This window comes from Euphorbia lathyris, chromosome 7 (assembly GCF_963576675.1).
Source record: "Euphorbia lathyris chromosome 7, ddEupLath1.1, whole genome shotgun sequence".
In the NCBI taxonomy this organism is placed as follows: domain Eukaryota; kingdom Viridiplantae; phylum Streptophyta; class Magnoliopsida; order Malpighiales; family Euphorbiaceae; genus Euphorbia; species Euphorbia lathyris.
This window is the reverse complement of record NC_088916.1, coordinates 28,185,074-28,207,202: the sequence shown is the minus strand read 5'-3', so window position 1 is coordinate 28,207,202 and position 22,129 is coordinate 28,185,074. Positions and strand designations below refer to the sequence as shown.

At 38.1% G+C, this 22,129-nt stretch overlaps 3 protein-coding genes and 1 non-coding gene across 6 annotated transcripts; 2 read left to right on the top strand and 2 right to left on the bottom strand.

Moving 5' to 3' along the window:
- The first annotated feature begins 4,895 nt into the window (after nt 1-4,895).
- Nucleotides 4,896-5,002, top strand: LOC136201732 (small nucleolar RNA R71). Its single transcript, XR_010674074.1, has one exon. It is a non-coding gene; the product is annotated as a small nucleolar RNA R71 (small nucleolar RNA).
- Nucleotides 5,003-12,025: 7,023 nt separating this feature from the next.
- Nucleotides 12,026-14,469, bottom strand: LOC136235488 (uncharacterized). Of its 3 annotated transcripts, none has more exons than XM_066025189.1 (4): nt 14,139-14,469; nt 13,215-13,379; nt 12,766-12,897; nt 12,026-12,258 (listed from the first exon to the last, which is right to left on the bottom strand). In XM_066025189.1, exons 1-3 carry the CDS (start codon nt 14,436-14,438, stop codon nt 12,799-12,801), a joined length of 564 nt encoding a protein of 187 aa, XP_065881261.1. In that variant the 5' UTR covers nt 14,439-14,469; the 3' UTR covers nt 12,026-12,258; nt 12,766-12,798. The 3 variants fall into 3 exon arrangements, with proteins under 3 accessions (XP_065881261.1, XP_065881259.1, XP_065881260.1); XM_066025187.1 differs by having other exon boundaries at nt 12,027-12,262; XM_066025188.1 differs by lacking the exon at nt 12,026-12,258 and having other exon boundaries at nt 12,632-12,897.
- Nucleotides 14,470-14,534: 65 nt separating this feature from the next.
- Nucleotides 14,535-15,923, top strand: LOC136235487 (uncharacterized). The gene is made up of 4 exons (XM_066025185.1): nt 14,535-14,712; nt 14,800-15,097; nt 15,204-15,371; nt 15,503-15,923. Exons 1-4 carry the CDS (start codon nt 14,659-14,661, stop codon nt 15,775-15,777), a joined length of 795 nt encoding a protein of 264 aa, XP_065881257.1. The 5' UTR covers nt 14,535-14,658; the 3' UTR covers nt 15,778-15,923.
- Nucleotides 15,924-15,982: 59 nt separating this feature from the next.
- LOC136235486 (polyadenylate-binding protein 5) lies at nt 15,983-20,500 on the bottom strand. Its single transcript, XM_066025184.1, has 7 exons — nt 20,007-20,500; nt 18,351-19,126; nt 18,170-18,247; nt 17,942-18,031; nt 16,927-17,220; nt 16,562-16,771; nt 15,983-16,464 (listed from the first exon to the last, which is right to left on the bottom strand). The coding sequence occupies exons 1-7, from the start codon at nt 20,251-20,253 to the stop codon at nt 16,243-16,245; spliced, it is 1,917 nt and encodes a 638-aa protein (XP_065881256.1). The 5' UTR covers nt 20,254-20,500; the 3' UTR covers nt 15,983-16,242.
- Between the last annotated feature and the right edge of the window lie 1,629 nt (nt 20,501-22,129).

The following is a 22,129-nucleotide window of genomic DNA, read 5'->3' as shown; positions in this document are numbered from 1 at the left end:
GGTTATTGACAACAATCCTAGCCTCGCCTAACGCCACGTTCCATGTCAATCTTAGCTAAATACCCTCTTAGGGGACTCACATGTTGTTCACAAGTTTTATACATGCAACGATTTCACTGAACTTTTAGACTTTCAAGCACACTTTCACTTGTAATGTTAGGAATACTAGACGCCTCAAAAATCAACCGCCTGAGATTCCCCCCTTTTAGACAAACACAAAGCATAAATGTACAAAAACAAAGCAGAGCAAAAACAAACACAAAGCAGAGCAAAAACAAACACAAAGCATGCAAATGATAAATGTACAAAATACCTATCCTATTTTGTCTCCCCCCCACACTAAATTATGCATAAATGTTCCAAAATATGCATATGAGAAAGCAAGGTAAAAGCAAGGAGAGATATAGGATAGTAGAAACTCCCTTAGTGGGCGTCCGTGTAACGCAATGTCTCCACTGCGCCCAAGTCATCTTCGTAGATTTTAAGCCGCTGCCCATTGACCTTAAACGGGGGACTGTTCCCGTTTGTGATTTCCACTGCTCCTGAGGCGAATAACTGGGTGACCTCGAATGGCCCATACCACCTTGATTTCAACTTACCCGGAAATAATCGTTGTCTAGTGTTGTACAGCAACACCTTATCCCCTACCTCAAAGTGACGTTTGATTATTCTCTTGTCGTGCCATCTTTTTGTTTTCTCCTTGTAGATCCGGGAACTCTCATAGGCACCAAGCCTAAACTCTTCCAAAGCATCCAACTGTAGTAAATGGTTTTGTCCTGCAACTCTTGCATCAAAATTTAGAAAATGTGTAGCCCAGTAGGCTCTATTTTCGAGTTCGATAGGGAGATGACATGCTTTACCATACACTAGCCTAAATGGGGACATCCCAATTGGTGTTTTAAATTCGGTTCTGTATGCCCATAGTGCATCATCCAATTTGAGAGACCAATTATTTCTAGAGGAATTCACAGTTTTTTCAAGGATGGCTTTGATTTCTCTATTAGAAACTTCTACTTGCCCACTGGTCTGAGGGTGATACGGGGTTGCCACTTTATGAGTGACCCCGTATTTATGCAAGACATGTCTAAAAGCCTGGTTGCAAAAATGTGATCTGCCATCACTGATAATGGTGCGGGGGGTGCCGAACCGTGTCAAAATGTTCTTTTGCAAGAACCGGATGATAGCCCGCGCATCATTATTAGGTAAGGCTATAGCCTCCACCCATTTAGAGACGTAGTCTACGGCTACAAGGATGTACTCGTTATTGAATGACTTTGGGAAAGGACCCATAAAGTCTATTCCCCAAACATCAAAAATTTCACAAACTAAAATGGGTTTCATAGGCATGGCATGTCGTTGTGAAATGTTCCCAGTACGTTGGCATTTATCACAATTTTTTAACAAAATCAAAAGCGTCACGAAAAATGGTGGGCCAATATAGCCCACTCTGAAGTACCTTAGCTGCAGTCCTATCTGCCCCGTGGTGTCCACCTACCTCTTTGGAGTGGCAGAATGCAAGGACAGAGGCAGTCTCCGCTTCTGGTATGCATCGGCGAATAATATTGTCACCACAGACTTTGAACAAATAGGGGTCATCCCAAAAATATTGTTTCACATCATGTAGGAATTTTTTCCGCTGTTGGTAGGAAAACTCGGGTGGGACCACCTTTCCTACCAGGAAGTTAGCAAAATCAGCGAACTAAGGTACTTGTTGTATTGCCAGCAGGTGTTCATCGGGGAACTTTTCCTGGATGTCTGCAGTCGTTTCCTCATTCTCTTCCTCCTTTTCCACTCGGGAGAGATGATCAGCAACCACGTTCTCCACTCCCTTCTTATCTCGTATCTCCAAGTCAAACTCCTGCAGCAACAAGATCCACCTAAGGAGCCTCGGTTTCGCATCCTGCTTAGAAAACAAATACCTCAATCCGGCATGATCAGTGTAAACAATGACTTTGGACAGCACTAAATATGAACGAAATTTCTCGAAGGCAAAAATCACAGCTAATAATTCCCTCTCCGTGGTTGTATAATTTACTTGGGCATCATTAAGGGTTTTACTAGCATAAGAAATTGGTTGGAAAATTTTGTCCACTCTCTGCCCTAAGCATGCCCCTACGGCTGTGTCGCTGGCATCACACATTAATTCGAAGGGTAAGTCCCAATTGGGGCTAACCATAATGGGAGCTTTGGTTAATTTACTCTTCAATGTATTGAAAGACTCTAGGCATTCGGGTGTGAAAACGAAATTGGCATCCTTCATTAGTAATTGGGTCATAGGCTTGGAAATTTTCGAAAAATCTTTTATGAAACGTCTGTAAAAACCAGCGTGGCCTAAAAAACTCCTTACTGCTTTGACGTTAGAGGGAGGGGGCAGTTTTTCAATGACCTCAATTTTAGCAGGGTCTACCTCAATACCTTTTCGCGACACCTTATGGCCTAAAACAATACATTCGGTGACCATAAACTGTCATTTTTCCCAGTTTAGAACTAGATCAGTCTCTTCACATCTTTGCAGCATTAAATCTAGGTTATGCAAACAACTATCAAAGGTTGTTCCAAAAATAGAAAAATCATCCATAAAAACCTCCATGAAATTTTCTATCATGTCAGAAAATATAGCTGTCATGCACCTCTGAAACGTAGCAGGTGCATTGCATAGCCCAAAGGGCATCCGTCTATATGCAAAAGTCCCAAAAGGGCATGTGAAAGTGGTCTTTTCCTGATCATCAGGATCCACCGAGATTTGCATGTAGCCCGAATACCCATCCACACAACAGAAAAAGAAATTACCTACCATGCGTTCAAGCATTTGATCGATGAACGGAAGGGGGAAATGGTCCTTTCGGGTAGCATCGTTCAATTTCCTGAAATCAACGCACATTCGCCACCCTGTCGTTTTCCGCACCGGGATCAACTCATTTTTTTCGTTCAGCGTCACTGTTGTGCCTCCCTTCTTTGGCACCATATGCACGGGACTCACCCACTGGCTGTCGGAGATTGGAAAGATCATCCCTGCATCAAGCAGCTTAATCACCTCAGCCTTAACCACCTCCTTCATTTTTGGGTTAAGCCTCCTCTGCGGTTGAGCAGTCGGCTTCACTCTATCTTCCATATAGATCCGATGTTCGCAAAGTGACGGGCTGATCCCTTTTATGTCAGACATTTGCCACCCAAAGGCCTCCTTATGCTTCCTCAGCACCTCCACCAAACGATCTTCCTCATGACCTGTCAGTTTTGCAGAAATAATTACGGGTAAGTGTACAGGTGGTGCTAAGAATACATATTTCAAATGTGCAGGCAAAGGTTTTAGATCGAGTGTTGGTGGTTCTTCGATTGAAGTTTTAGGCCTTGTTTTGGTTTCCCTCTCTAAGAGTTCATCGTGTCGGGCCCAATTACATTCTTCTTTACTGCTGTCCCCAACCTCTTCATCTGACAGTTCTTCCTTCTCTAGTTCGATGCTCAGATTCTTTACCTCGTTCTCCTAAAAAGTGCTCTCAACCAAAGTGTCAGTAAGGCTCAAGAAATTACAACATTCGTCATCGATGGGAAATTTCATAGATTTCAGAATGTTGAATTCCACTTCTTCGTTCTGTAAACGAAGAATTAATTTTCCTCCTTCGACGTCAATCAGAGTCCGTCCTGTCGCGAGAAAAGGTCTCCCTAATAAGATCGGCACCTGATCGTCCTCCTCTATGTCCATTATCACGAAGTCAGCTGGAAAAATGAACTGGTCTACCTTCACCAAAAGGTCTTCTACCACTCCCACTGGTCGTCTTATCGATTTGTCCGCCAGCTGTATGGTGACTGATGTTGGTTTTGGATCTCCCATTCCCAAATTCCTGTAAACAGATAAAGGCATTAAGTTAATGCTTGCCCCTAGATCACACAAGGCACGTTTAAAATGCACTTTTCCTATTGTACAAGGTATGCTGAAACTACCAGGGTCCTTAGATTTTTTGGGGAGTGGGTTTGTGAGCATCGCAGAGCATTCCTGGCTCAGCATTATGGTTTCATGATCTCCTATTCTTTTCTTTTTAGAGATTAATTCTTTCAAAAACTTTCCATACACAGGCATATTCTCAATAAGTTCTAGGAACGGGAGATTAGTCTCTATTTTCTTAAACACATCAAGCATCTTTGAATAATCCTTATCTAATTTAGCTCTTCTAGCAGTAGGGTAAGGTAATGTTACCTGTGTCGGTTGTTCAGAAGTGTCAATTATCGGAACCTGATCAAAAATACTTACTTGGGACGGAGATGGGTCCGATGAGACATTACCAGTGACTGGGTCTAACCCTTCGTCATGTGGAGGCACGAACGTTGGTCCTTTGACCTGTGTTCCACTCCTGAGCGTGATTTCCCGTGCTTCCTCTTCTGCCATCTTACTCACTTGCTTCTGAAGTCTTTGATAGAATGCTTCATTGTTTGCCAATCTTCTCTCTACTGTGCTCACACTTTCTCTTAGGGCGTCCATGTCTCTCTCCAGGTTGAATGTAGAACTAGACCTCCTCTGCTCATCCTGCCTTGAATAGATGATCTGTTCGAGCATCTCTGGACATGCCACACTATTGTGCCCTCCGCTGCAAACCTCACACTTCGCTACTGCCCCTGGTGAGCTCAAAAGACTTCCCAGCAGAGCTACCTTTTCTGCGAGTGCTGTTATCTGAGGGTTGGATTTTTGCCACACCCCACTGCACTCCTCTGATGTAGTGGCCCTGCTCTGAGGCGGCTTTGCATCTTGCCAACATGCACTCCATTCGGCCAATTCTTTCACCAGATTATAAGCCTGTAGTGCGGTTTTATTGAACAGATTCCCTCCTACCGCTGTATCTAGAAAAGCGCGGTTGACAGGAGATATTCCCGAGTAGAACATATCAACAAGCTGGTACCACTGGTAATCATGGTGGGGGCACCTTCTCAACAATCTCTGGAATCTCTCCCAAGCTAGATTCAGGTTCTCACTCTCGGACTGCTTAAACGATGCAATTTCGCTTCTGAACTGGGCAGTCTTTGATGGGGGGAAATACTTTGCTAGGAAAGCTGATACTGTATTATCCCAGCCGGTGAGAGAGCCTGGCTCCACTGAATGTAACCATTCTGCAGCTTCTTCTTTTAAAGAAAATCTAAATAACTTCTGGTAGATTTGCTCAGATGTCACTCCCTCGCACTTGAAAGTGCTGCAATATTCTACGAATTTGTCAAGGTGTGAATTGGGATCTTCGTAGTAACCCCCCTTGAACTGCCCCGAGCTCTGGATCATCTAGATCATCGCTGGTCTGGTTTCGAATGATGCTGCTGTTATTGACGGCTCTAGGATACCGGAGGTGCTTGTTGACCGTCTCGCCTTAAGCAGCTCCATCACGAACATATCTTCGGCCATTGTTTTCTCAACTCAGCACCTGCAAGAACAGTTTTAGCTTATAAAATCAGATAAGAGTACGACTGATTATCAGTCCTCGGTTGGAAAAATCCCAAACAATTGTTTAAGCTTCGAGATGAATGAAGTAATTGTAAACAAAATTAGTCCCCGGCAACGGCGCCAAAAACTTGATGCTGCTAAAGTGTATAGCGATAAACAGGAGAAGTGAATCCTATCTCAACAAGTAGTACAATGCTTAAACACGAGATCGAACCACAAGGACTAGTTGTCACAATTAATTATTCAGCTAACAAAGACTAGCAATTGTTCAGGATGTTGTGTAAATGTCTGAGAATTAATGAACAAACTGTTTTAAAACTTAACATAAAAGAAACTTACTGTGAGAGGAAATAGTATAATTGATGAAGCAATCCGGGATGAGGGTTCCCCTTGATTGGCTCCCTAGTATGGCTTACGGGATTCAGGTTTATATCCTAATGATAATTGACGGTAATCACAGAATTTACCACTTCAAGTCTGTCAATCTTAAGTGGTCCTTTCGCTCAACCTTGGTTATTGCAAATCCTAGGTCATGCAAAAGGTAAGGTTCAATAGTGATCAAGGCTAGAGCCGTGGCCCAGCCACAAATCCGCACTCCTAGTGGTCTCTAGCGAGGTCAGATCATTCCGGTTCCGGATAAGCGATTCCTTGGTCAGGGATCACCTATCCACCATCCTAAACTTGTCAACTTCGAAGAGCTTGTTGTTCTTAATTTCAGGTTAGTTGATTATCATCGATTCTCATTCTAACATCCACTCCTAAGTCTGACAAATTTGAGGCATTAAGCTCGAATAATCTGATCAATCGGGAATAACTCCCATAAACCCAAATCTCTACCATTCTAGGTCACACAATCAATTCCATCCCCATCCCAGATTGGATGGGGGTTAGTTCATGGTCAAACTAAACAACTTGCAGAAACATAAATCATCAATATGAAGCATATTGACTTAAGAAGCAAAAAGTAAAAGACAGAGTTATGAGTTTAGAAATCTAAAACCCGATTTGTCTGATTCTGATTACAAATATCGAGAGAACTCTCCTTCCCAATCTTCAAATTAACAACTACGATCTTTAAAACTCTCCATTCCTCTCAAAGCAAGAAAGAAGAAGAAGAAAAATTTAACAATGCCGCTAGAGAAAAATAAAAAGAAGAAGTAACCCTCACAAAGGAGGCATCATGTTCTATTTATAGCAGCAGGTGCTTCGGGGGTATTTTGGGCATTATTTTGGCCAAAATTCACGCCCTAGAGGTGAGAAGGCACTGGGAAAATGATCCTAGAGTCTCGTCTCGTCGAGACCTGACGTGTCTCGGCGAGACAAGTTGGTGTCTCGACGAGACACTGGTCATCTCGTCGAGACACCACGCGATGGCCTCTTCTGGAAACCGTCGGGCCGCCTCGTCTCGTCGAGACTAACAGTGTCTCGGCGAGTCGCGGGCCTGTCTCGTCGAGACAGGCACTGTCTCGACGAGACAGGTGCTGGAAAGTCCACGAACCCCTCTTGGACGCATCTGTTTCGGTCCTTGCTTCCAGCAGTTGATCTGGTGGCCCTTGAAATGTCCTGAAATGCTCAAAACGTCCTAAAAAGCACCTGAAAATACAGAGAATGCCGTAAGTAACGGAAATCATTACTTCTAGCTAAAAGATAACAGATTGGTATGTGGTTAAGCAGAAATAAGGCAAAAACGACCCCAAATGATCCTAAAATCCTCATATACATGGGAGCTATCATGAAGCAGAATGAGTTGCTATCTCTCGCACAGCAATCCTTTAATCACATCCGTCATAATAATATCCAGCGTCATCATTATGACTCAGCTCTCTTGAAAACTTTCCACCAAGTCTTTGCTGGCCTCTCTGAAGCTCTCATCTGGCAAGCCAAAGCTCAAGCTTTCAATGTAAATATGCTCAGTGCTGCTGATCTTCATATACCAGTCGAAGTATCAGCTGATGGAGTTGCCATTTTTGATGGCGTAAATGAAAGTGCTGACAAACTAAAAGAGCTTTCACAAGAACTTTCTCGTGCTGTCTTAACCGATGCGTTCAAGCTCCCTGAAGTTGACAAAACGGGGGAGAAAGCGCAAGCTGCCAGAGCTCAGCATGAGCGACGTCAGTACGAGCGAAGTCAGTCACATGGTAAGAAAAAGAAATAGATAGGCTAGGTCTTAACATTTGTAATCTATGTGCTATGTTTATTTCTTTTGCTGTGTAACTGCTGACTTCTCTCAATATATATCATACTTACTTTTCTTATTCAAATACTGAGTTATGATATATGCTATTAAGTACTGAGTTATTATGTATCTTCATTCATATCAGCTATGTTTAACACTTATAATATTTATTGACTAAATGATATGCTGATAACATGTTTGACATTAACCTATGTACTTATGAAACATTCTGATAAGAACTCATTGAACAACAAATTACTCAGCGCGCTCTATATGTCTAAAACTTCCGCTTAACACTGAGTAAATAGAATATGTGATATAGCTGACCTATACCTAAAAACTGACCTTAGACTTACTCATTTAAATCCTTAAATGTTTTAAGTAAAACTAAGTCAGTAGCTCAACCCTTACGGGGGAGTTTGCTAAAGTATATTAGGTCAACTATCATGGGGAGCTCATATTGAGTTCCTTGCTGAATAGTTTTGCCAACATCAAAATGGGGGAGTTTGTTGAAACACCTTTCCACATAATTTTGATTTGACAAAATTGTTTAAGTATAATATATATACATATTCTAAACACACTAAGTTTAAATTCTTTGATTTAATTCTACTAATGTGTTTGTTCAATGTTGAGTTAAAATACTATAAGACATAAGAATCGAAAGGCCCAAGCCCAATACGGAAGCCAAGGCCCAAGTCAAACAACTCAGTACACTCGGCCCGCGTATGTCAAGACGTTGCCGTTTTTGAACGAAAACACAACTCAGCAAACGGAAGGATCTAGAAGACCTTCGGGAACAACTTCACAATGAAGCTGCTGAGTCGTCTCGACAAAGCGTATAAGACAGCAGCTGGCAAAGGAAAACTTCCAGACAAAGTGTTTCCTCTTTTGGCAAAGTTCAGACGACACAGTATACTGTCCAGTTGACTTTACCATAAAAGGAGAGACCATCTGCTGAGCTGACCGAGGACAGAAGATACACGATTGTGATTGGCCGAAAGCTCTGTACAAGTCAGGATGACAACGACACATAGCCGTTTCCCTCCAACGGTTATTTCGAAATTCGAAATGACCGATGACCCAAACGTCTCTATAAATAGTGCCATCACAAGCTTCACAAGATACAGAACTTGATCAAGCCATTACGCTGACCAAATCTCTACAAGTTCTGCAAGCAAGAAGCAAAGCAAAATTCTTACACTACATTTCTCATATCTGTGTAAAAGTCTAGAGTGATTGTAAATCGTCTAAAGTGTCTTAGCACATCTTTGTATTAGGACAAAACACTTATCATTTCTAGAGATAGAAAGGAGAGGCTGAGTACTCGGTTTTAAGTACTCAGCGGAGAGATTAGGATTGAGTAGAAGTATAGAGGAAGGTACTCTTGTCATACTCAATTGCTGATATTGTAAAAGGTTTGAGGCTCTACCTTTAAAGAGCTCAGTAGAGTATTTGAAATCTCGGAACGTGTTCCGGGGACAGGACGTAGGCTTAGAAGAAGCCGAACCTGGATAAATCTGCTGAGTGAAGTATTTCTTACCTTAACTCCTTATTTATATTGCTTGCTTTAAATAATCAAAACTGACCAAGTAAAGAGGTCAAGTTGAGTTATGCGCGTTGAATGTCTGAGCTCAGGAATAGACTCTAAGTGTTATCTCCTGACTCAAGCTAAGAAACTGACCTAGTCACCTGTTGACTAAGCCAGTACCTTACTGTTTACTCAGCGCCGCTGTTCAAACTTTTTTAAAAAAGAAGTCTGCCTAAATTGCAAAAAGTTTAAATAGTTCCTAACCCCCCCCCCTTGGAACTATACTTGCAACTAAACAAGGGACCAACAGTCTCTTCTTCCAAGAAAGTCAAGGAGGGTTCAGAATATAAATATAAAAAAACATTTGGAACGAAAAACGTCATCACAGTTAGGTGTAATGGAGATGCAACAAAAAATATAATGACCAATTTAACACCAACCCCAGAGAAAGTTATTTAAGTAGAGTTACTTCGGGCAGTATTGTGAGATGGAACTTACACAATTTGCAGGAGTCCTCTGCATACCCTTTTGACAATGGAGATCAAATGTGAAGACCTCAACCCTATGGAGCTTTGCTTCAAAGTTAGAGGTGTTGAGTTGAGATGTGGAGATTGGGAGTTTAGACTCCTAAGTGGGTTACGGTTTGGAGATCTGAAAGCATTTAGGACAAAGTTTAGTGCACTAAAGAAGCCGAAAAGATTTAGAAAGAAGTTTTTTGCCCACTACCCTACACCAACTATCAGAGACGTGGACACAATAATGAAGCAAACTGAATGGGCTAATGAAGATGATCAGGATGCAGTTTCATTTGCCATGTTGTACTTTGTACTTGGTAGTGTGTTGGATAACACTGCCACGAAACAAGCTCTTTCTTGGGTTTTGGAACTTGCAGAATTTCCAACACTGTTTAATGAGTTCCCGTGGGGTGTGGTGGCCTGGGATGCGACCTATAGGTCCCTTGTTAATAGTGTGGTTGGTGGCAAAGACCGACTTGATCAATTATGTGCTTATAGGGATGGAAAAAGGAAATCCCGTGTCTCATATAACCTATATAGTTTTGCACACGTATTTCAGGTATGATGTGTGTATATTCTATATACTAGAAATATTAGTAATAGGCATAAATAATGAATTGGAACTTTGTTGCAGGCTTGGTTGTTTGAAGTATGGGATGCCACTCACGAATGCTTTGTGAAGTCATCCAATTGCATCCCACGATGGCTTCGATGGAAAAAGACCAGTACCCCTATATTGGCCAGAGTTAAAGCCATGTTTGACATAAGTTGACTAAACATTATGCCGATATCGACAACTCAAAATGTCGATATCGACAATATTATGCTGATATCGACAATATTGTGCCGATATCGACAATATGATGCCGATATCGATAATATTATGCCAGACATCTGATCGACTTGTTTTAATTATACATGTATATTTTAGTCAGGTAAAGCCCCAAATGCTACTAAACTTGTAACTGAAGATAGGGAGAAAAAAAGCTTCTGGTACCAACATCTTATAGACCATGTCGAGGGTCGACCGTCTAATTATGACCTTTTATTTGATGACTTGGAAGAGGGGGGAGAGGAGGAAGGGGAGAAAGAGGAGGGAAATGAGGGAAAGGAAGCAGCGGTTAGAGATGAAGGAGGAAGGGAGGATGAAGATGATGACAGCGAATCTGAAACTAATAATGAAGAAAAAGAAGAAGATGACACTGATACTGAAAATGATGAAAATGCCTTCATTGTCTCTCCTAGAGTACCTCTCCAGAAGAAGAAACCATCTGATTTAGAACGACTGATGAGGAGGTTGTTTGTTGAGCAAGAGAGGAAAATAAATGAACAGTTTAGTGAGCAAGAGAGGAAAATAAATGAACAGTTTATTGAATAAAAAGAAGAAAATAAATGAACAGTTTAGTGAATAAAGAGAAAAAAATAAATGAACAGTTTGCTACCTTTGGAAAAAGATTGTCCGTAGTAGAGTGTGATGCGCAACAACTTATAAAGGCACAACAAGAAGTAGATGATGTGGAGACCACGGTAGGAGTAGTTGACGTGGTTCATGGGATAGATGATGAGGTGGTGGATAGGGAGAGGGAGGAGAAAGAGAAGGAGGAGAGGGAGAGGGAGGAGAGAGAACAAAGATAAGGAGGATATGAAGAGGGAGAGGGAGCAGAAAGAGAAGGCGGAGCGGGAGAAGAAAGATAAGGAGGAGAAGGAGAGGATCAATTTGCCCATTCTACCTGTCCAAAAAGCTTGATTGACCCCAGAACTTTCAAAGTGTCCTGATAGTTCCCTGAACTTGCATAAAATGTTCAACTAGCCCCCTAAACTTGCGCAGAATGTAATCAATTGATCACTCGGTTGCTAAAAAGTAAGTTAAATGCGAAATATATATTGCATGTGTCTTAAAAAAGACAAGTTTTATAGTTGAATAAATTTTTTAATTATGTAATAACATTCTAAGATGCGTGAAATATATCTTTCATATTTAACTTATTTTTTTTTTTTGCAACCGAGTGATCAATTGATTACATTTTATGCAAATTCAGAAAGCTAACTGAACATTTTATGCAAGTTGAAGGGGCTATCGTGACACTTTGAAAGTTCAAGGGGTCAATCAAGCTTTTTAGACAAATTCAAGGTGCAAATGATGTATTAAGCCTTTATTTTATGACCGAATTTTAAAATTCACTTCAATAAATTTTTTCTGGACTTTCATTGTAGCTTAGGGACGTTGCCAGTGGTATAAATGAGTCTAGAGCTTTTGAAGTGACAATATTCTTAGAACCGGATTCATCTTTAATTAACACATGTCAAAAAACAATTAAGAAAATAAATCCATAATTCAGAAGATTATAATCTGTGAAACAAAACAATAATTAACAAGAAAAAATATCGTTTATATTTTTTTACACTGTCCAATATTGCTAAAGTTAATTTTCCAATAAAAAAGTATGAAATTATATTTTGTTTGTCAGGACAATTCATCAAAATATTCCTATAAGCCTCTTGAAAAAAATAAATGGATCTGGGGTGGGAGAAGATTCGTACAGTATCTTTTGAGTTACAAAATATGGCCAAAATCTTCGTTCAAACTCTTCTCTATGGTTTCAGCACTTTCCATGAACTTCCTTTTACAAAGATCAGTATAAAAAAATGATATTAGATCAAAGTATCTCACCTTTTCTTTATTTCTTACATTCGTTATCATCGAAGCAGAAAAACAGAAACAATAAGAACGTATAAAAAGTAGAACAATTTCAAAGAGAATTTAGTGTTCATCATTCTGTATAAAAATACAACTCGAATGGACATGTTTGTTCACGAAAGAATACGACTGTTCACGAACAGATACAACTATTCATAAAGGGAGGTGTTTGTTGATATTTAAATTAATTTCAAAAATTTATTCATTTAGCCAACATTAACATATACATTGAATATGGTGTTCGCTATGGTTACTTTGTTTCAATTAATTTGATAAAGCTAAAAATAACAAATTGAATAAAAAAAAAAAGTTTCATTTCAAACAAAAAATGAAGTATGGTTAATTCGTAATTTGGCACCATGAAACAAATTGCAATGTTGTGGTAATTAATTTAAAAGATAAATAATTTGTATCTGGAATTATTACTTGTAGTAGCAGTAGTTGGGATGATTAAGCAAATCACTTGTAATACTGAGGCTTCAAGATTCCCACATACGGCAGATTCCTATATAGTTCTGCAAAGTCCATTCCATAACCCACAACAAACTCATCTGGACACTGCATAAATCATATAACAACATTATTAGAGACCAGTCAATTTCCAAACAAAAGCACGGTAAATGCAGATCGAGTAAAAAGAACGTTGAACAAACATCACTCCAAATTAAGTTCTGACCAATGCTGTCTGTAACAGAAAATAAAACTGTCATGTAAAACATTACAATGAGCATTATGTGAAGGACTAAAACATCCTGAGTCCTGAATTTTGTTGTTTTTACACATTAAACTCAAATCAAGACCTTGATTGTATGTAACCTGTTGACCATTTACTAATCTAAAACTCGAAATTGACACACGCATATAGGGAGACATACCTGATAGCCAGTGTAGTACTTGCCATCACCTAGAAGTTGAAAATGGAGTTTCCTCCTAGCTGGCTTATCAAGGAAACTGCAAACTGATACAGAGGATGCTCCCTTTCTTTCCAAGTGATCAATAACACTCGATAAGGTGCTTCCTGTGTCAACAATGTCCTCAACCTACAACTTCATACTTTCACAATTTGCACACAAAATATAAAACATTCATTCTACTACATAAAGTCCAATGAGTTCCCTAACCTTCTAACATCACCATTTGGGTCTTCAACCTATACTTTCAAACTTAATTAAGTCCTTAAGCTTTAGGTCCCCAATGTATGATAAAACCCTTAATTGGATCCCTCCTATGATTGGAATAAAATTTGATTCGACAATTTCATATTTTCAGTTCAGTTTTTGAAAAGTATTTTATAATATTTTAAGTTTCAATTATAGGTAGCTTTTAGTATAAAAAATCCGTTTAAACCGAACCAAAGTTAATATATTATACCAAAATATTTTTCTTTTTACAAGTCTTAAACTTTCATGATTTTAAAGATCGAATCCCTGATCATTTATATTTTCAAATGACATCCCTGAACTTTGATTTTTATACTAGTTGAGCCCCTAACTAACAGTTATGTTAGCTAAATCATTAGTGAAAAAACTTTTTATTTTTAATTTTAATTTCTTTAATTGTTTGACATATATATATTCAAAATTTAGAACAAATTGAAAATACATCAATCCAAAAAATAAATGATGAAAGTTCAAAGACTTAATCCCAAAAATAAATGATGAAAGTTCAATTCTTAAATACCCAATTCCTAAATCAAAACTTGGTTCCATGGCAAAACCCAATTGTTCTTAGGGCACTGTTACAGTTGAAAGGAGACCGCAATATAAATAAGATAGGAGAGAAGGGAAGAGTAGCTGTACCAGAATAACGTGTTTGCCTTGAACATCGAGCTTCATGTCCATGGAAATAGTAGGGGCACCGCTCGACTCGGTGCCGGAACCATAAGATTCGGCGCGAATAAAATCAACGGAAACAGGCAATTTTATTTGCCTAACCAAGTCAGCTAAGAACAAGAATGCGCCGGTAGCCACGCCCACAATGACAGGAGGAGGAGAAACTGAAGCAAAATCGTTATTGATTTCCAAAGCAAGTTCGGTTACTCGTTTTGAAATTTGGAACTTGGTCCATAGCACCTTCTCTATGTGAGAGTCCAGCGACATAGCTACGGGTCAATAGAAGAATCTAAATTTCAGAAACAATAATGACCAATTATACGGGTCTCTCTTTTAATGGCCGAACAGGCTACAAGCCCATTAGTACTGGGCTATGGCCTATTTTTATCAATTCAAACTTTGAAACTTTGGCGCCAAACAAAGAACCCCCAAAATTCAATCCTCAAAAACCAAATTTGAGAACTAACAAGCAGTGAAGTGCTGAAAAATGTCGTCTACCCTCTTCATCGCCGTTCAATGCTTCCAGTGCTCCACTATGCAGGTCTTTTTAACCTCTCATTTTGCGAATTCACGTTTAAATTCCATTAGAATGATCAAAACGATTTGATATTTTCATGTAACAATTCAGGTGAAGCAGAAGAAGAAAAGCAGCAACTGGACATGCGTGGTTTGCAATCAGAAGCAGTCTGTGAGGAAAGTCTTCGCCCAGGGTTACATGGCTAAAGACATCCGTAAGGTAGTCCAAACCTTCAACATGTCTCGCAAGTTGGCCGATGAGGAGAGCGAACAGAACGAATCCCTAATCGGAGTTACTTCACTGTCTGATTCTGTCGTTTTAGAGGATCAACAGAGGAAGAAACGCCCTGATTGGAATGAGTACCTTGATCCAACAGAGCACGGGAATAAGGAGAATGCGATAGAAGAAGGTATAAATTTATGAATTCTCATCGATTCTGCAAATGAGTTATTTTAATTTTGGTGTTATGATGAACATGTTTAGGATCTGTTTGTCAATGCAAAATTATTGTGCAGGAGATGAGTTTGGACCAAAGATTGTGACGGAGTTGCCCAAGGAGCTGTTTAAGAAACCCAAACTGAACAAGAATGTTTCTGGTTTTGATGGTGAAAAGATTGATGAAAGCTCCTACAAACCAGTTTTCTCAAAGAGGAATGCCATTCCCAATCATGTCTTTTCGCAAGGTAATCAATTTGCCTGTCTACTGTAAATGTCAATCAATTTTTAAATCATTACATTCCATTAATCTTGATTCTTATCAAATGAAATTGAATGCATATACTTGATGTATAAAGTATTGTCGATGAAATTATAGGTAAAGAGGGAAAGAAACATCAAGCTGGTAAGGTCATAAGCCCTCGTGTGTGGAGTGACTTGATGACAAGAGACTCTAAGGAGCCAAAAACAAGTCAAGGTCAGCTAAAAATGGGAATGAAGGGTTCCAAATGGGATACTTACATGAGCAATGATGAAAATAATTTCAAAGTGAGAAATTCTGCAGATGATATGGATCAATGTACCCAAGATATGTGGGAGAAAATGGTGGATGATCAAAAGGTAGAAGATGATGTTCATCCAGATTTCATGTGAACATCTCTCACAGTTTTAGTTTCCATCTTTATGTAAACGTCTAACAGAAGAAAAGAAAATTTTGGAACTTGATCTGCTTCTTATATTCACACCTTGATAGAAGATGATGTATTCAACATAGACATCTTTCTCTCGGAATCATTCTCCTATTGTGAAACAAATTTTCACATTATAGATTAAACTCATATGACTTATTACCATAATGTTATGGAAAACAAACCAAATTTCTATTACCATTGTCAAATAATAGCACAATATTCTAAAGCAACATGAAAGAGAAAAAAATTCTAAAAAAATCTTTAAACTGTCTAAATCCCAGATCAGAAGCCTAAAAGTTTCAGCAACAAAGACTACAAAATACCTTTTCCATAAAAATCTAAAAAACCATAAATACTTCCCCCAAAAAGAATATCTGCTCATCAAGCCCTGTAAAAGATGGACTCTTAGAAGTAAAGGCACAGCGCTTCATTCACTCAATCCCAAAGAACCAAGCTGATCACCAACATTTGAAGCAGTTGCTTCTCTAAGTACGTGCATTGCTTCAGCTACCTTCGTTTTCAGTGCATCTGGAGACTCAATGAGATGAAGCACCTCCGTTTGATCCATCTCCAGCAGCATCCCAGTTACCTTTGCCACATGATTGGGCTGAAGACGCTCCACTAGCGGATATAGATGGTCACCTAGCATCTGAATATAACAAACCAGAAAGTAAAATTTTATATATGCTTCACTAATCTGCATGATATTTATCACACCAGCAAAGAGATAGGAGAAATTGACATACCTCATTTCGTTTTTCTAGGGAAGCAGAAGCCAAGGCAGATGCAAGAATGGAGATGCTTACTGGTTGATGAGCATCAATTTGACTCCCTGCAACCTCAAAGGTCAGTGGCATCATTGGAGCCACTAGACCTTGCGGCACAATAGATGAGTCTAAGCCATTTCTGGCATTACCCATGTATCTCATGCCTTGATTGTTGTTATGGTGCATAAGCTGTAAGTGTCACACAAGAAAGAATTTCAGGATCACACAAATTAATAATAAAAAAAGGCTGAAACTACCAAATTATTATGACATCATAAAGAATAAGGGGATGTAAAAGAGAGAATTGTGTAACAGGAAAAGAAATAGTAAGCAAATTAATGCACCTGCTGCTGCATCTGCTGGGCATTTCCCCCGCGTCGCATTCCCATCCGCTGTCCAGGTTGCCCCTGTCTTTGAAGCTGATATGGCATGATATAATTTGGAGGAACACCAGGGCGCACTCCAGGCATGAGCTGCTGCTGGAAGCCATAACCAGCATGCTGAGGGGGCATCATACCAGGAGTCCCTTGACCAAAGTAAAGCTGCTGTGGTGCAAGCCTTGGTGCCCCAGGATATCCAGGAATCCCTGAAGCCAAAGGTGAAAGTGCAGTAGGGGCTCGAATTTGAGCAAACTGTGCCTGCACATGAACAGGATATCAAGGTAAATACCAGATTTTAGGGGGGCATGCTACCCAGAATAGAAAAGTAAAAAACAAGAACTGAAAATTTTAACATAATTTTGTGGAGTTGAATATGATAGCAACTTTAACTTTCATCAAGTAAGTCCATATTCCAGAAAGCAATGAACAAAAACTCTACATCAGTAAGCCATCTCAAACTAGTTTTACAAAACCTACAAGCATTAATTCAGTCCTCATTCCTCAGAGTTTTGCAGATGTGTTTTTACTCAGAAGCAAAAGGTACTTTTACCTCAAAGCAAGCCTCCAAGTATAAAAAAAAGGGCGGCCCGGTCGCATTACGCGTCCCCGCTGAGCGAGGGTCCGGGGAGGGGTCCCACCACAAGGGTGTATTGGGGGCAAGCCTTCCCTTGCCAATTTAATTGGCAAGAGGCCGCTCCTAAGACTCGAACCCGTGACCTCTGGTCACACGGCAACAACGTTTTACCGTTGCGCCAAGGCTCGCCCTCCAGCAAGCCTCCAAGTATATTACAAAAAAAATAAAATAAAGGCAGAAAGGTATTTGCTGAGCAGATAAATACCTAGTCTATATTATTGGGTATATAATAGATCCTTAAGTGGCAAACTCCAATTTTCCAAAATGATAGGAGTGGGAGAGAAGAGATAGATGGAGACATGATTTTCCACATAACCATAAAAATATGCAATGACAAAATACTACCTGTAATCGAGCCTTCCTTTCTTCTTTGCGCTGGGCAACAGCAACATAAAGGGGCTTCCTTCCTATCATCTTCCCGTTCATTTCATTCAACTGAAAACAAATTGGTAACACCTAATTATTTCAAAACAATGGGATTGTAATTCTTTTTACAAGATAAAAAGAAAATGGTGAGATGAGCATTGCTTTAGATTTTTGCCAAAACAATAAAGAAAAATAGTTAGAACTCACAGCCTTAGAAGCTTCCTCAGGTGTACCGAAGGCAACAAAACCAGAGCCTTTGCTTAGCCCTTGGCTGTCAACCATTACCTGGAACAATAATTTGGGCATATGAAACAGAAAAAACAAAATTTTTTCCACTGCATATTGAAAATAAATACCGCATCATGATTTCACATAGTACAAAACATACCTTGCATGATGTTACAGTACCAAACTCAGAAAATAAGTCTTTCAGTTTTTCATCATTAACGCTTTCATCAAGATTTTTCAAATATAAATTTGCAGCCTTCAATTTTTCATATTTACTAATTCTTTCCAACTCAAACTTGGCTCTCAACTCTGCCTCCCTCTCAGGTTTCCTTTGGGCCCTTCCAACATACCATGCTTTGTCATCAAAAGTGGCCCCATTCAATTTCTCAGTAGCAGTAGCAGCACATTCCGGGTTTTCATAGTTCACAAACCCAAAACATCTGGATTTTCCATTTTCATCCTTCATAATAATTGCACTGGTGATGGTACCATAACTGCTAAAGACTTTCTTGAGGTCCTCATCAGTTGTTGTCTCAGACAAATTTTTAACATAAATATTAGTGAACTTTGGTGATCCATTTGCCCGGATCCTTTCCTGGCGTCGAACAAACAGTCCAACATAGACTTGTTTATCATTAAGCAACATACCATTCAACCGTTTGATTGCATTTACTGCAGCTTCCTCATTATCAAACTGTACAAAACCATAGCCTCTTGATTGACCATTGCTATCAACAGCAACCTTGCAAGAAAGGACTATTCCAAAAGCAGCAAATGTGTCATGCAACGCCTTATTATCAATTGATGTATCCAGGTTCTTAATAAAAACATTAGCATATCCACTTTTTCTGATACTAGGATCTCGATAAGAAAACATTATCCTGATAGGTTTCCCATTCAAAGGTGTGAAATTCAGAGCCTCCATAGCATTTGCAGCTGCATTCACAAATCAAAACATCAATCAACACTGTTCTTCAACAAAAAAAGTTCTTCCACCCCCTTAGCAAGGGAAGGGGATCAGTTTTTCAGTCTACTATGCAAAAATGGTTCCATGAACAAGAATAAGTGTCTGCATAAAACAAGTGCGTGGGTACCAAAAACGAAAAATTACCAATCAAATAAAACAAGGTCATTTAGACATTCTAGTATCAGAGAGAGCAATCTTTCATCCTTCAGTTAAACTTAATAATGGAGTCAGTACTTATCTGAGATCAGACAGGGCTTAATATACCAATTCAATCATCCCGCAAAAGAGAGAGAAGAAAAAAAAAAATCTAACATATAGACGGATTCTTATCAGATGATAAAAACATGTAAACGAAAATAAATAAATATGCCCAATTTCCGATAGAACCAGATTCAATTTAAATAATTGATTTACTAAGGAGATGCAATAACTAAATAAAAATAATCGCATATCAGACAGCACTATAAACAGAAAAAGTAAAAAATTATCGGAAGTAACACACTGACACTCTGATCTTACGAGTAAAACACTGAATCAGGCACCGATCGATCGATCACAACTAAATCAGTTAAATTTCATGAATTGACGAAGCAACTCCTAAAAATTGGACTCAAACAACAAAAATCACTTTAATGGCTACACCATGCACACAAATTAAGAGGCTAATTCGGTGGTTAGATTAATCATGCAATGATCAAAGAAACACTTAAATAAAATGATTCAATAATTTAACACCTTAGAATGAAAATCAAATATCGAAAATCACAGCAATCATTACACATGCACAGAGATTAAAGGGCTAAAACTAAAAGGACAGATTGAAATAAATAAATAAATTATAAAGAATACCGTCTTGTGGATTGCTAAAATTAACATAAGCATAACCAAGAGAGGATCGCCTAGTCAGATCCCGGCAAACCCTAACAGAAACGACTTGAGCAATCTGGCTAAACAAATCATACAATTGCCCTTCATTAACATTTTGCTCCAGATCGCCGACGTAAAGGGAAGGACTGGTAAAAGGCCCTGCCGCACCAACGGGAAGAGTTGGAGTAGCAGTCACTGAAGTGACAATCGCCGGAGCCACTGCCGCCATCACTCACTCAGGAAAAAAAAAAATAGGACAAAAAGAAACAACTCCAAAAAATGTCGACGGAATTAAACAAGGATATCAAGCGAAAGATAAGAAGAATGAATGCAGAAAGACATATATTATATATAAATAAAAAAGAATTTAGGGTTTGAAATCCAATCTAGAAAAGGAAAGGATTTCAATTTTAATGGTTTTGCCAAGTTTTCTCTGTGGAAGTAGGAGAGAGATGGAAGAGAAATTAAGGGAAAAAACGGAAAGGTTTGAGTATATATATGTGAGGGACAGAGAAGGACAGGAAGCGGTTCGCAAAAACCCGCACGTGTGTTTCTTTTATTCATTTTTAATTAATTATAGTTTATGACGTGGCATCTTATGGTTTGATTAGAGTAGTATTTATTTATTTAGAATTTGGGGTTTGGCATTTTAGTCTGTTGTAGGCGTCGCGCTGTCGTTTTGTTTCGCTCACTTTGTTCTTTTTTTTATTTTTTTTATTTATTTTTGATAGATGTTCGCTCACTTGTTCTATTGTTCAGTTGATCTGTGGAATGCCTGTGAAATTTTATTATATTTTTAGAAAATAATAAATAAATATTAAATAAATGTTATAATTTGATTAGATAACCGTATTCAGCAATACAGTAGTGCTCACATGGACCCTGAATGACTAAATGAATTTGATCATTTACCATTAGATGACTTATTAAATTTAAGTCTTAAGATGATTTGAATCTCCACCACATGATCCTAATAAATTTAGATCTAACGCTGAATGATCAAATTCATTTGGTCATTCGGGGTCCAGGTGAGCACTACCGCACAAAACAATATATTTAACACTTTTATATTTATTATATTTTTAGATAATAAATTTTTTAATTTTTTTAGAAAAATTTTAAACTTTTTAATTATACCAATTAAATATATTTTTTAAAATTTTTATATTTAACATAATTGGATATTTTTTAAGAAATCGATAATATATTTAATTATATTGTTACATATTTAATTTTTATATAATATAATTATTAATATTATTAAATTAATATTTTAATTATATGAGTAAAATTTTCATGACAAATTTTATAATCTAATTTCGAAAAAAGTATTTTTGAATCCATTATTATTTAAAGAACGGAATAATAATTTTATTAGATTGAAGAACATAAATAATAAAATTACAATAAATTCGATATAATAAACTTTTGGGTGGATAGAAGAAAAAGATTTTGAAGCATGTTGAGATCAATCTACTTAATATAGATTTTGCAACAATCTATAGTAATCTCATAGGATATAACAGAAACGTGAATCAAACTCTAAATATGTATGTCAAATTATTACCAAAAACTAAGAAATATGATGAATGAATAGAAATAGAAGTTTTAGAAGCTGAACAAAATTTGGAATAGAGAAATTTGTTCACATAAACTGTCTACATGTTACGAATGAGTAAAAAATCACTCTTATAGTCATATTGTTTTTTTCCTTTTGAAAAGAAACTTATAGTCAAATTATTGAAATGCTTTTTTCTCAATTAATTCATCAATTGAATAATTAATTTTATTAAATTAATTCACATTAATAATAATTAAAAACCATGTAACCATTAAAATGTTTTATAAATTAATAATGAACATTAATTAGAATTTATTTCATTATATTATTAATAGATTACCAAGGAGAAACATTGATTTTTAAGTTTTTGGCTAAACTCACAATGAGGCGTTTGAACTTTTTCGATTTTAAGGATCGAGCTCTGAATCTATTTTTTCTAGATTAAACTCATGAACTTTAATAGTTTTAAGGATTAATACTCCGATCTTTAATTTTTACACACATTAAGTTCCTCACTAACGCCTTCATTAACTAAATTGTTAGT